This window comes from Oryctolagus cuniculus, chromosome 13 (assembly GCF_964237555.1).
Source record: "Oryctolagus cuniculus chromosome 13, mOryCun1.1, whole genome shotgun sequence".
NCBI classification, from domain to species: Eukaryota; Metazoa; Chordata; class Mammalia; order Lagomorpha; family Leporidae; genus Oryctolagus; species Oryctolagus cuniculus.
In genome coordinates this window covers 25,963,652-25,976,398 of record NC_091444.1, presented here as the reverse complement: position 1 = coordinate 25,976,398, position 12,747 = coordinate 25,963,652, and the positions used below count along the sequence as shown (strand labels likewise).

General features: G+C 41.3%; 1 protein-coding gene across 10 annotated transcripts in view; it reads right to left on the bottom strand.

Moving 5' to 3' along the window:
* Positions 1-12,747, bottom strand: part of RCOR3 (REST corepressor 3) — a 57,655-nt gene that overhangs the window by 17,058 nt on the left and 27,850 nt on the right. For all 10 annotated transcript variants that reach the window (XR_011381424.1, XR_011381422.1, XR_011381423.1 and 7 more), the window contains exons 8-9: positions 8,908-9,126; positions 5,690-5,767 (exon numbers count right to left, since the gene is read on the bottom strand). Coding sequence is in view for 7 of the 10 variants with exons in the window: in XM_051820536.2 (XP_051676496.1) it covers positions 5,690-5,767; positions 8,908-9,126 (297 nt within the window). In the remaining 3 variants the exon portion in view is untranslated. The remainder of the gene's footprint in view (positions 1-5,689; positions 5,768-8,907; positions 9,127-12,747) is intronic.

Here is a 12,747-nt window from a genome sequence, read left to right as displayed (position 1 = left end):
AGCGCAAAGGAATCAGAGGTTGAAAGTTGTGGAACTGTGGTCATGAGAACTGGGTCACCAACGCTAACCTCAGGAAGCTGCTTCAGTGGAAAATGACAGGGAGCAGAGCTGATGCTGTCTGGGATTATGCAGTCTGTGTAACAGAACAGGAGCAACAGAAGAGGGGGAAGACTGGAGGAGAGACAGGGTAAAAAGTTTTTAGAAAGGAATCCTCTAAGTTGACTTTTACAGTATCTATTTTTTACAGGATTTATTCAATTTAAAGAAAAGACAACGGGAATATATATATATATATATAGACAGGCAGAGTGGACAGTGAGAGAGAGAGACAGAAAGGTCTTCCTTTGCCGTGGTTCACCCTCCAATGGCCACCGTGGCCGGCGCACTGCGCTGATCCAATGGCAGGAGCCAGGTACTTCTGGTCTCCCATGGGGTGCAGGGCCCAAGGACTTGGGCCATCCTCCACTGCACTCCCTGGCCACAGCAGAGAGCTGGCCTGGAAGAGGGGCAACCGGGACAGAATCCGGTGCCCTGATTGGGACTAGAACCCGGTGTGCCGGCGCCACAAGGCGGAGGATTAGCCTAGTGAGCTGCAGCGCCGGCTCTATACCTATATATCTAAAACTGAACAGTAACTGAGGTTCACTAGGTGGTACCATATAGTATATTCTTCTATGGCAAACCCCGATCTGAAATGACATTGTCTTAATAATATAAAACAAGACAATTTATAACAGTAATATATAAGGTCCCAAAGAGACTTCTAGAAGAAACAAAAGTTTGCTTGTTTGACATTCCTAGTGAATTCAGCATTTTTAACTGTACTCTTTCCCTGCTAAATTAATCTGTCTTCACATCCCTCCCATGTTTTTTGGTAGATTCACACTACCTCTGCATTGGAAGAATGAGAAAAGGTTACCAAGCAAAACCTCTACCCAGTAATGCAAACCCCTTTTAACCTCCTTGCTGAAAAAGGACGCCACTCTACCTGTGCATGAAGTCACCCACAGATGGGACATTCTCAGCTTCACAAGCACCCTTTCTCACTTACAGTTCTTCCTTCCTCATTAATCATCTTGTCCCTCCCTATCTACATGCATCCAAAACAAATCAGATCATAATATAACATGCCACCAGCATCCCCAACACTCTCATCTATTTTCAAGGAAACCTGTTCCTTCCTATTTTGCAACATGCTTTGGATTTATCACTTGCTTCCATTCCCACAACTAATGCCCAACCCTACTCATATCCCTTTTACCATTCATCACTCACACACTTAGCATCTTAGCAGCTATAAAGCTTCCATTCTAATTTATCCTGCTTGAGACTGCCAGCATACCTTTCCTACGATCCAGTTTCCACTGCATCCTCCTATACCGAAGAAACTCCAGGGTCTCCTTATGACTTTTTTTAAAAGGCTAACTTCTCCTTCTAGCTTCCACAGGACTTTCATACTCTGGCGCCTACCCACTTACCCTGTCACAAAGAAGCCCGCTCCATCTCCTGAGCATCTCCTACACTATGCTCCCCCTCCTCTGTCTTTCTAAGTAGAAGACATGCCCTTGAGAAAAGGTGATTTTTTTACTCCCACTGAATTCTTGCTCAGGGACCACCTGCTGACTAAGTTGTAAAAATGCTTTTAACTGTCCCCAAGGATCTCTATTGTGAATATGCTGTTCAACAACGATTCCCTCTGCCTGGAATGCCCTGCCCCACCACTCTGTGTGTGTGCAAAAATCCCACCGATCCTTCAAACCTCACATGCAACATCCTCCCCTCCAGGAAGTCTACTCTGATCATCCTGGCCAGATGAACAAAGCCCAGCTCTGCTCTTGCAGCACCTCGTTTATAAACCTATCAGAAACCTGTATCTGTCTCAGAACATCTAAGTTGTTTGTTTTTTTTAAGCAGGGGGAAAATATACCTCATCTTTATGTTTCCCCTCTCCCTGCACATACTCCCCAGTGCCTAACACAGAGCCTTACATGAAATGGGTGATAAATACTTGGGAGTGAATGGACTTTTTTCACCAAATTATTCCTTAAATGAAAATAACAAATACAACCAAGTTAATAAAGCATTTTAGTAATTATTTCTTTTCAGTGGAGTTACCTCATTTAGGTCTATGGCAATTATTCCAAATTTATTAAATTTCTTTGTTTAGGAATAGTCTAACTTAAAGGGAAGAAGGTAGTTTTTTAAGGGCTCTCCTGTGACGGTCAATTTTGAAGTCTATCTATAGATATTGCTCTCCTCCTGAAAGCAACAGGAATAATAAGATAAATATATCCCAGGGACTTTCTAGATGATAAAACATACAGGCATTTTTCAGATCACATGAGTTCAATTAATCACCTTAAAATAACACCAAAACTTTAACATATGGATGGTACAATGATAAAATTTGGGGTGTTTTGGGGCTGGCATTATGGCATAGTGGGTTAAGCTGACACCTGTGATGCCAGCATTCCGTATGGATGCCAGTTTGTGTCATGGCTGCTCCACTTTTAATCCAGCTCCTTGCTAATGCACCTGGGAAAGCAGAAGATGATGGCCCCTGCACCCATGTGGGAGACCAGGATAAAGTTACTGCTTCCTGTCTTCAGCCTGGCCTAGCCCTGGGTGTTGCAGCCATCTGGGGAGTGAACCAGATGGGAAGATCTCTCTCACTCTCTGTAACTCTGCCTTTCAAATAAATAAATTAAAAAAAAAAAAATGGGGGAGTGGTATTGTAGCACAGATTAAGCCACAGCTTGCGACTTTGACATCCCATAATGGCTATCAGTTTGAGACCTGGCCGCCCAACTTTCAATCCAGCTCCCTACTAACGATCTGGGGAAGAACTGGAGAATGGCCCAAGTGCTTGGGTCCCTGCACCCACATGGGAGATGCAGAAGAAGCTCCTGGGTCCTTCTTGGTCCAGCTCCAGCTTGGTCTAGCCCAGGCTGTTGCAGCCATTTGGGGAGTGACCCAGCAGATGGAAGATCTTTCTCTCTAACTCCGCTTTTCAAATAAATAAATAAATATTAAAAAACCATTAGGGTGTTTAACAGCCAGAGTTCCATTATTTCCTGTGTGTGACCTTGCAGAAGTCAGTTAAACTCTCTGAAGCCTAGTGTCCCCATGTAAAATAATAATATCTGCCTCATCCACTTGTGTGGACTTACGTAAAGATCAAATGAGGCAGTGTTCGGGAAAGGTAAAAACTACTACTGTACTTGCTCATCTTTTTTGTTTTGTTCTGTTTCTCTTTTAAAATTTATTTATTTATTTGAAAAACAGCGTCAGAGAGAGAGATCGTCCATCTACTGGTTCACTCTCCAAATGGCTGCAATGGCCAGAGCTGGTCTGGTCTGAAACCAGGAACTAGGAGCTTCTTCAAGGTCTCACACATGGGTGCAGGGGCCCAAGCACTTGGACCACCCTCTGTTGCTTTCCCAAGCACATTAGCAGGGAGCTGGATTGGAAGTGGAGCAACTGGGACTCAAATAGTGCCCATATGGGATGCCGGCACTGCAAGTGGTGGCTTTACTTGCCATGCCACAACACTGGCACTGTCATTTTTTTAAAAATTTTTTTAATTTTTCCCACAGGCAGAGTGGACAGTAAGAGAGAGAGACAAAGAGAAAGGTCTTCCTTTACCGTGGGTTCACCCTCCAATGGCCACCGCGGCTGGTGCGCTGCGGCTGCGCACTGTGCTGATCCGAAGGCAGGAGCCAAGTGCTTCTCCTGGTCTCCCATGCAGGTGCAGGGCCCAAGCACCTGGGCCATCCTCCACTGCACTCCCGGGCCACAGCAGAGAGCTGGCCTGGAGGAGGAGCAACTGGGACAGAATCCTGCGCCCCGACCGGGACTAGAACCCGGTGTGCCGGCGCCGCAGGCAAAGGATTAGCCTATTGAGCTGCGGCGCTGACCATGTCATTTTTATTTATATAACGTTAAGGAGGAATTTTTCTGTAATTTTAATTATTTTAAATTATTGTAATTATTCTTTTATTTTGTTTAGTGAGTATACATTATTCAGCTTTTCTTTTGTAACTTTAAGATATTTTCCTAGAAATTTCTATATTTTGTCTAAATTCTCAAACTTGTTAGCATAAAGTTCCTAATTCCTACATTTTTAATATCTGCTGTCAATTTTTAATTTACTTCTTAAACTATCAAATTACAGAACTTTATATTTTTACTTTTATGTATTTCAATACATAGTAAATATAAAATTAACAATTTAAATACAAAATGTAAAATAATTTTGTTGCAATAAAATAAACTCATATTTTTTATATTATACTGCCCTTAAATAAATGCTACTAGAATGTTTATTAATTCACTTGTACATTTGCAATGATATCAGTCTATGTATTTTTCACTCTTTTCCATGACCTTTCCATCTTCCAAAGATTTAAAACAAACAAAAGCACTTTCTTTATCATAAGTCTTCCCTTCTAAAAGATTCTAATTAAGATGGCATATGGAGGGCTGGTGCTGTGGCGCAGCAGGTAAAGCTACTGCCTGCAGTGCTGGCATCCCATGTGGGCGCCGATTCTAGTCCCAGCTGTTCCACTTCCGATCCAGCTCTCTGCTATGGCCTGGGAAATCAGTAGAAGATGGTCCAAGTCCTTGGGCCCCTGCACCCGCGTGGGAGACCCAGAAGAAGCTTCTGGCTCCTGACTTCTGATAGGCGCAGCTCTGGCCGTTGTGGCCAATTAGGGAGTGAACCAGCGGATAGAAGACCCCTCTCTCTCTGTAATTCTTCCTTATTTCTGTAGCTTTACTCTTCTGACCCCACCCCCCAAACCCCCAGCACTTCACAGATTATTTCATCTGTAACTATTTCAGCCTATGATTTTGCGGGAAAAAAGTCCTATCAGGATGAAATCCAGGGTATGAATAAGAACATAGGAGTTTCAGGAAAGCTCCTTGATTGGAACTTATCAGCATTTAAGTATTCTTACAGTTACATCACAAATATCAAATATCTATTTAGGTTTCAGCTGAAACACAAGTTAGGCTGAGAAAATCTGTATCTTGTTTTTTATATTTTAGATTTTCAGGGACAAAAGTATATGAATGTAAGTCCACATTCTAAAACTCAACTGGAAATTTGAGCAGAAAGAGTGTAATTAAAATAAAAACTTGTGAAAATAAACTCCTTTCCTTGGGATTTTTTTCTTGCTATTTCCTCCAATTCACAGGAGCAGGAAAGTGCTTTGGGCACACACTGCGGTGGACCCGGAAGTCCACTGATGGCCTTCTATCATCACATACACTGTGTCTACTCCTAGAGCCATGTTCCCCAACTACTCTGCTTGATAGGAATGACTAGAGACAAGAAAGAAAGAATTTTACTCAGACACAGAATTAGTCAAGCTTCAAAAGTTCAACCATCTAAATCAGGGAAGGGGAACCTTTGCTTTGCTAAGGGCCACACAAAATTATCAACTTAAAAATTATCTTGCTATAGACTCATGGAATTTTGAGTCCCACCTGCAGATGAAATGTTTTTTTGTGAGCTTTATCTGGCCCACAGGCCAGATGTTCCCACCCCTGATCTAAATGAAAATATAGAGATAAAACAAATTATATCACAACTAACAATACACGGGACCAAGAGTAGTTGACCACTGCATAACCCAAAGAACAAAGTTTCACTATACTTAATCACATGTATTCTCCAAAAACGTACCTCAGGAGGTTTGAATTCTTCAATTCCACCTTCCATTTTCTGTTTAAGGGCACTGTTTACTTGCTTAGCATTCTGAACCTTCAAACAAAATAATCCAAAAAGTGAATCAGATCATGTACTTGGGTAAATTAGTGAGTACTCAATAAATGAAAAAGATACATTCCACAACCTTCTTAAATTTTATTTCAGAACAGACATTACACAAGATATGATACACCATTCACTCAACTGATACACATCCTAATGGGCCCTACAAATATTTAATAAATTCAGACTTTTAGAATCTTTGAATGTAATAAGTCATACTTTGAGTATCTTTTAACAATGTATGTTATAACCAAAGACAACAGGCACACAGAGTGAATTTCATCAACAGTTCTCATTACCATATGTTTAAGCTAAACGACTGTTCTAGTAAGAATGACGATGTGGATGGTAGCTAATATTTCCTACATATTTTATTGTCTACAACATCGTTCTTGGTGATTTGTAAACTCGATTTGCATACAAACCCTGTGAAGTAAGCACAATCGGCTCTGCTACAACACAATGTAAGTCTTCTTAAAAGTCACTGTTTTATGTAAGGACTCAAATAAAAACCACAGGGCTTATGGGGAAAAAGATGATAAGACACACACTCAAAAACTTCATTAGTGAATATGTTAAGAAAAAATAAGAAACTAAAAAAAAAAATGTGAGCACAGTTTCACATACCCTAAATGGCTAATAAATCCATAAGCGTTATAGTAACAATGGTAATTTACCTTGTAAAACATCTGAAGGTTGCTCGTGGAAGAAGGCGTCAAAATGGTTGCAGCTTAAGAATTATTGTTAAGTGGTAGAAGGGTTATTTGAAGTCAGATGAAAAAGTCTAACACCAGCTGTATGTGGCTCCTACCACACAAAGAATTCACATAGCTGGTAGACATCTGTGGGATGTGTGTGTGCCTGTGTGTGTACACGTGCACCTTCACCCACTCAGTTCAACTGGGTATAGTTTTCCCTGACAAAAATCATACATAAGCAAACACAAAATTCACACTATGTTCAAATTGTTCCTAGTGTATTAACTGCATTGGAACAAATTCAAATCTTCCAAAAGTTATAGAACTGGCTCTACTTCTATTATAACCATTTTACTGAAGCGGAACGTAAGGTATAGAGATGTTAAGAAACTTTCATAAGGCCACAAAGGTAGGAGGCACAAACCACACTATGCCAATATAAATTTCATCAAGTTTTAAACTACTAGGAATATTATTAGTCCCCATTTAAAATATTAAGGGTTTGGGTTATTTGTTTACTTTTCCCCCAGGTATGTTTTTTTTTTCCTCCTGTATGCACAAACCAAATACTAATTAAGTAATTCAGAAACTTTTATTTTTACCAAAGATCTTAAAAACACACCTAAAACATAGACAGCTAGGATGGTTCAGGGGCAGTAAGGTGGCCATTGTTAGACATACAGAGATAAACTATTAAGTCTCAGCTAACTTTTTTTAAAGATTTGTTTATTTATTTGTAACAGTTACAGAGATGAGGATGAGGAGAGGGAGAGAGGGAGAGAGGGAGAGAGGGAGAGAGGGAGAGAGGGAGAGAGGAAGAGAGGGAGAGAGGGAGAGAGGGAGAGGGAGGAGAAGGTGGGAGAGGGAGGGAGACAGAAAGGGAGAGGGGGAGAGAGGAAGGATAGAGAGAGATGGAGATCAATCTTCCATCCACTGATTCACTTCCCAGATGGCTGCAATGGCCAGGGCTGAGCCAGACCAAAGCCAGAAGGAAGGAGCTTCTCCAGGTCTCCCACATAGGTGCAGAGGCCCAAGCACCTGTGCCATCCTCTGCTGCCCTTCCAGGCACACCAGCTGAAGCTGGATTGGAAGTGGAGCAGTTGGGACACAAACCAGCACCCACATGGGATGCTGGCACTGCAGGTGATGGCTTTACCTGCAATGCCACAGTGCCAGCACCCAAGAATTTTCAAATTTCTTAACATGACCTTCATATAAATCCCTTTCTACCTCTACTATAACCTACTGATGGCAAGTAGAAACTAATGAAGAGCTTGAAGATGCACGACCTTGACCAGAGCAACATTTTAAAACCATAACATGGCAGCTACATAAAACATGGAGCTAAAACAGAAGTGGAAAAAAGAATCCATAAGACAGTTTTTGTTAGACAAAAAGTGATCAGGATCTAAACAAGGGTATAAGTAATAGGATAAAAAGGAGAAGACTGACAGAAATTTCAGCTATTAAACTCATATAACATGGCTGCCATTTGGGTTTATATGTCCCTACGGGAGGGATATTGAGAAAGGATGTATCAGAGGAGATTTTGATGTTTCAAAAAACAAGAACAGAGGACAAAAATCTTTTGGGAGAAGATACAGCAGGTAGCTGGAACTACAGATTTGGAGAAAAGTCACAGCTTGAGAAAATGTTCCAGGAGTTCCTGGCATCTAATATAGGCCTGGTTGATGTAGATCAAGAAAATACAGACTTAAAGGAACACCTACATTTAAGGAATGAGAAAAACAAACAGAAAACAGGAAAAGACTAAGAAAGGCAGGCCAGAGACCTGACACTCATCATCAAGTGGTGAGTGCTTCAGACTCTGGTGAAAGCACTCACACATTACCTTGTTTAATTCCTCCCAACCATCGTATTACGATGCTCATTTCCAGGTGAAGAAACGGGACAGGAGGAGTAAACCACTACCCTCAGTTTACACAGGATTGGAGCTTACAGGTTCATTGGCTTAGATCCTGATTCTCAACCAACAACTGATTATGGTGATTATACTCTTACAATATTACTGCCACTACTACTGATGATGATATTGATGAAGACAGCAGTCACCATTCAATGAGCACTCAAAATGTGCCAAACACTACTGAACAATGTACCTGTACCACTGCAAATAATTCTCAACAACCCATAAGAGAAGAGAAGAACTCGTAAAAGCGTCTTCTATTTTATATATAGAAAACTGAAGCCTAGAGAGCCTAGATAATTTATCTTAAATTGCTGAGCTAACAAGTAGCTATGCTGGTATTCAAATCCACAACAGGCACCGTACAAATCTGAAACAAGATAAACATTAAAGAGTAATACTTACATAAATAGGTGGCTGAGAAAATCTGCAAAAACTAAGTTAAATGTAGGTAAAAGTGGATAAGCAAAATGGACAGAATCATTACAAATATTTTAATAAAATACCTGACGCTTTAGAGAGATCAACTCCATGTCCAGTTGCCTCAGGATGGTGTTGGCGGCATTGGGGCTACAGGAAACAGCTACCACATCTTCCTGGGTTAAATACATGCCCTTGGGTGGACGGCACTTAGAACGCTGAGAATGATGGCGATGTTGTAAACTCTGGTACTCTCTCCTTCCAAGGCCAATCTTGCTGCTCTGGACAGGCTGTTCAGCATTACCCTAAGAGAATAAAGGTAGAATAACAGGTCATTTGGTTGTTACACACTTATCAGCTGAAAACCACCTACTATTAATTTAAGTACCTATTAGTAAATATATGGAAAAATTACTAACCAATTATATTATGTACAAGCACAAACACACACACACAGCAATCTCCAGTTGAGTGAGAAAGTATATAATATAATATGTCCTTGATTAACCCACTCAACCAAATTACTGTGACTTATTAAACATAAAGCTTTTTTAAAAAGTAAAAACAGAAGGTGGCAAATTAGGAATTTTGACATGCGGCAGATTAGACAGATGATAAAAAAGGTAATATTTCATTTTCACTCTATTTTAAAAATGTTTATTTTCATCTATCTGAAAGGCAGAGAGGGCGGGAGACACAAAGGGAAAGAAACACATGGCTCTTCCATTTACTGGCTCTCCCACATGGGTTGCAGGCGTCTAAGCATCTGAACCATCACCTGCCTCCCAGGATGCACTGGCCAGAGCTGGACTGGAAGCACAGCCAGGACAGGCACTCCAATACAGGCTCCCAAGAGAAGGCTTAAACTGAGTTGTTGAAAGAACCATGACGCAGATGATTAAAAAGGGCACAGAACTATCTTAACTCTGACATTTCTAAACTCCAGATCTATGAATAAAATAAAACGTGAATTTAGAGGTTAGGCAAAATTGTTTTTTAAAGGGAAAATCAGAAGTACACACCTTAAGGGTATGTGCATGTGAGTATTATAATAAGGTCCAGCTACTGAGTAATGGCAGAGTATGGTTCGAAAGGGGGATCAACAGAGAGAGAGAGATCTTCCATCTGCTGATTCATTCCCCAAATGCCTAGAACAGTCAATGCTGGGTAAGGCTGAAGCCAGGAGTCAGAAATGTCAGTCAAATGCCCTAGGTGGTGGTAGGGACTCAAGTACTTAAGCCATCATCTGCTGCCTTACAGGGTGTGAACTAGCAGGAAGCTGGACCAGAAGTGAGGGTGAGCCCCAAACCCAGGCATTTCAATATGGGGTGCGGGTGTCTCAAGCAGCAGCTTAACCCACTGTGCCATAAAATCCACCCCAGGAAAGTTCTGTAACAATGACCAGGAAGCCTTACGTAGTATATTATTAAAATCTGCAATATTCTTTTTTAAAATAAACATTTACTTATTTATTTGAAAGGCAAAGTTACCAAGACAGAGAGACACACAGAGAGATCTTCCACCCACTGGTTCACTCTCCGGATGGCCACAAAGGTCGGGGCTGGACCAGGTGGGAGCCAGGAGCTTCTTCCCGGTCTCCCATGGAAGTGCAGAGGCTCAAGTACTTAAGCCATCCGCTGCTGCTTTTCCCAGGCCATTAGCAGGGAGGTGGATCAGAAGTGGAATAACCGGATCTCAAAACAGGGTCCATAAGGGATGCTGGCAGGCAGGCAGGCAGCAGCTTTACCTGCTACACCACAATGCCAGCCCTGGCAATATTCTTAAGGTGTGCTTTAAAATGCATTGTTCCGTCTTTCTGAGAGAGGAATCCATTAGAAAATGTGTCTACTGGGTTGAAGGCCATTTTACTGAATAGATTTAACAATCCAATTCTTTGAAAACGAACTCTGAGTAAAATTCCTGAAACAACTGTATAATGAAGCATAATTTACCCCACTACTTAAAAACCCAGTTTCAAGCAACAAATGACAGGTTTGATGTTCAGAGCAACTTCGCCCAGTATGGTATCCCCAAAATTGCCAGATCAAGTATTTTCTAAAAAATCTTTTAAAATTCATTTCTAAGCTGGCAGGAAAATTCCTCAGAGGCCAAAAATGATGAGAAAGCAAGAATTCAGGGGATAAGTATGCAAGAGCTGGTATCTGCCTAAAGCCAAGACGTCAATGGACAACAGGTACAGGGCACAGGAGACAAAACCGGAGTCCTGGAAGGGGAACTCCATCATTGTGTGAAGTAAAAACAAACAAACAAACAACAACAGCAAAAAAAACCCTGCTCTGCAGAAGGAGAGGATGATTAAACCGACCATGCCTATCTTACCCTTGGTTTGTGGAAAGGAAAGAAGTGAAAAAAAAAAAAAAAAAAAAGTGCCTCCTGCAAATGCCTAACCACAGACCTGCATTCAAGTAGGTTTGGGGCCAAAATTTATCTGTCTGGCCTGAAAAACCCCAAACGAAACATTCGAAGTGTCTAACAGTGGTTATAGACAGCAGAAATGAATGCAAAATCCTCTCTAGAAAACTGTATTTAAAATCTAGGCTCAGAAATGTGAACAACAGGACCTCATTAAAAGACCATCTAGAGCAGGGGTGGGCAACACTGGGGCTGTGGACTGTATAAGGCCGGCAAATCTTTTGGTCTGGCCCCGCCAGGGCAACCATAGGTGGGACTCAAAATCCAAAAATTCTGTAGCTGGTTATTTTTCTGAGTTGATGATTTTGTATGGCCTGCAGATGATATCATAAATATCCAATGGTCAGGGTGAACCAATGGCAAAAGGAAGACCTTTCTCTCTGTCTCTCTCTCTCACTGTCCACTCTGCCTGTCAAAAAAAAAAAAAAAAAAAAAAAAAAAAATCCAATGGTTCTTGCCAGAAAAAAAAGGTCCCCCTCCCTGTTCGAGAGGATTTACTTCAGGAAAAAGGGAATTATTTTCAAAAAAAAAAAAGGTCTAGGAGTCAAGAAAGATGGGTGAGTAAAATAATACATGAGTTAATATAAATAAATGCTGAATATGTTTAATTCCAAAAAGATACGCAATTTCTAGAGTATATAATAAGAATAGAAATATAAAAAAGAACTCAAACTAGAAGAGAGGGAAGAAATGGAATAAAGATAAATTCTTAATTCTAACAAGTAGGCTACTGAAGGAGAGGACAATTAGAAAAAGCAAGTCAAACAAAAGCTAAAAACAAAAATGAACAAAAAAACCCAACTAGATCAGTGATCAATAAAAACAGGAAACAATTCTCTACATAAAATCTCAGCTATATCGTCCTCATACGACACATACTTAAAATGTAAGGGCAAAGAAATGTTGAGGCCGGCGCCGCGGCTCACTAGGCTAATCCTCCGCCTAGCGGCACCGGCACACCGGGTTCTAGTCCCGGTTGGGGCGCCAGATTCTGTCCCGGCTGCCCCTCTTCCAGGCCAGCTCTCTGCTGTGGCCAGGGAGTGCAGTGGAGGATGGCCCAGGTGCTTGGGCCCTGCACCCCATGGGAGACCAGGAGAAGCACCTGGCTCCTGGCTCCTGCCATCGGATCAGCGCGGTGCGCCGGCCGCGGCGGCCATTGGAGGGTGAACCAACGGCAAAGGAAGACCTTTCTCTCTGTCTCTCTCTCTCACTGTCCACTCTGCCTGTCAAAAAAAAAAAAAAAAAAAAAAAAAGAAATGTTGAAAGTGAAATCATAAAAATAGAAGCAAATACTTAACAGAAGAAAGGTGGTGGAGCTATATTAGACAAAAGAATCTTTAAGGCAGAGGTTGTTACAAGAGATAAAAGGGTCACTCAATTTGGCAGCAAGATGTAAGAATTCCAGTCTTGAATGCATAGAAGTATTACTTTTCGATAATCAATTGGTCAGAATAATTGATCAGGTAAGAATTCCTTAAAAACCAAGCTAAGCA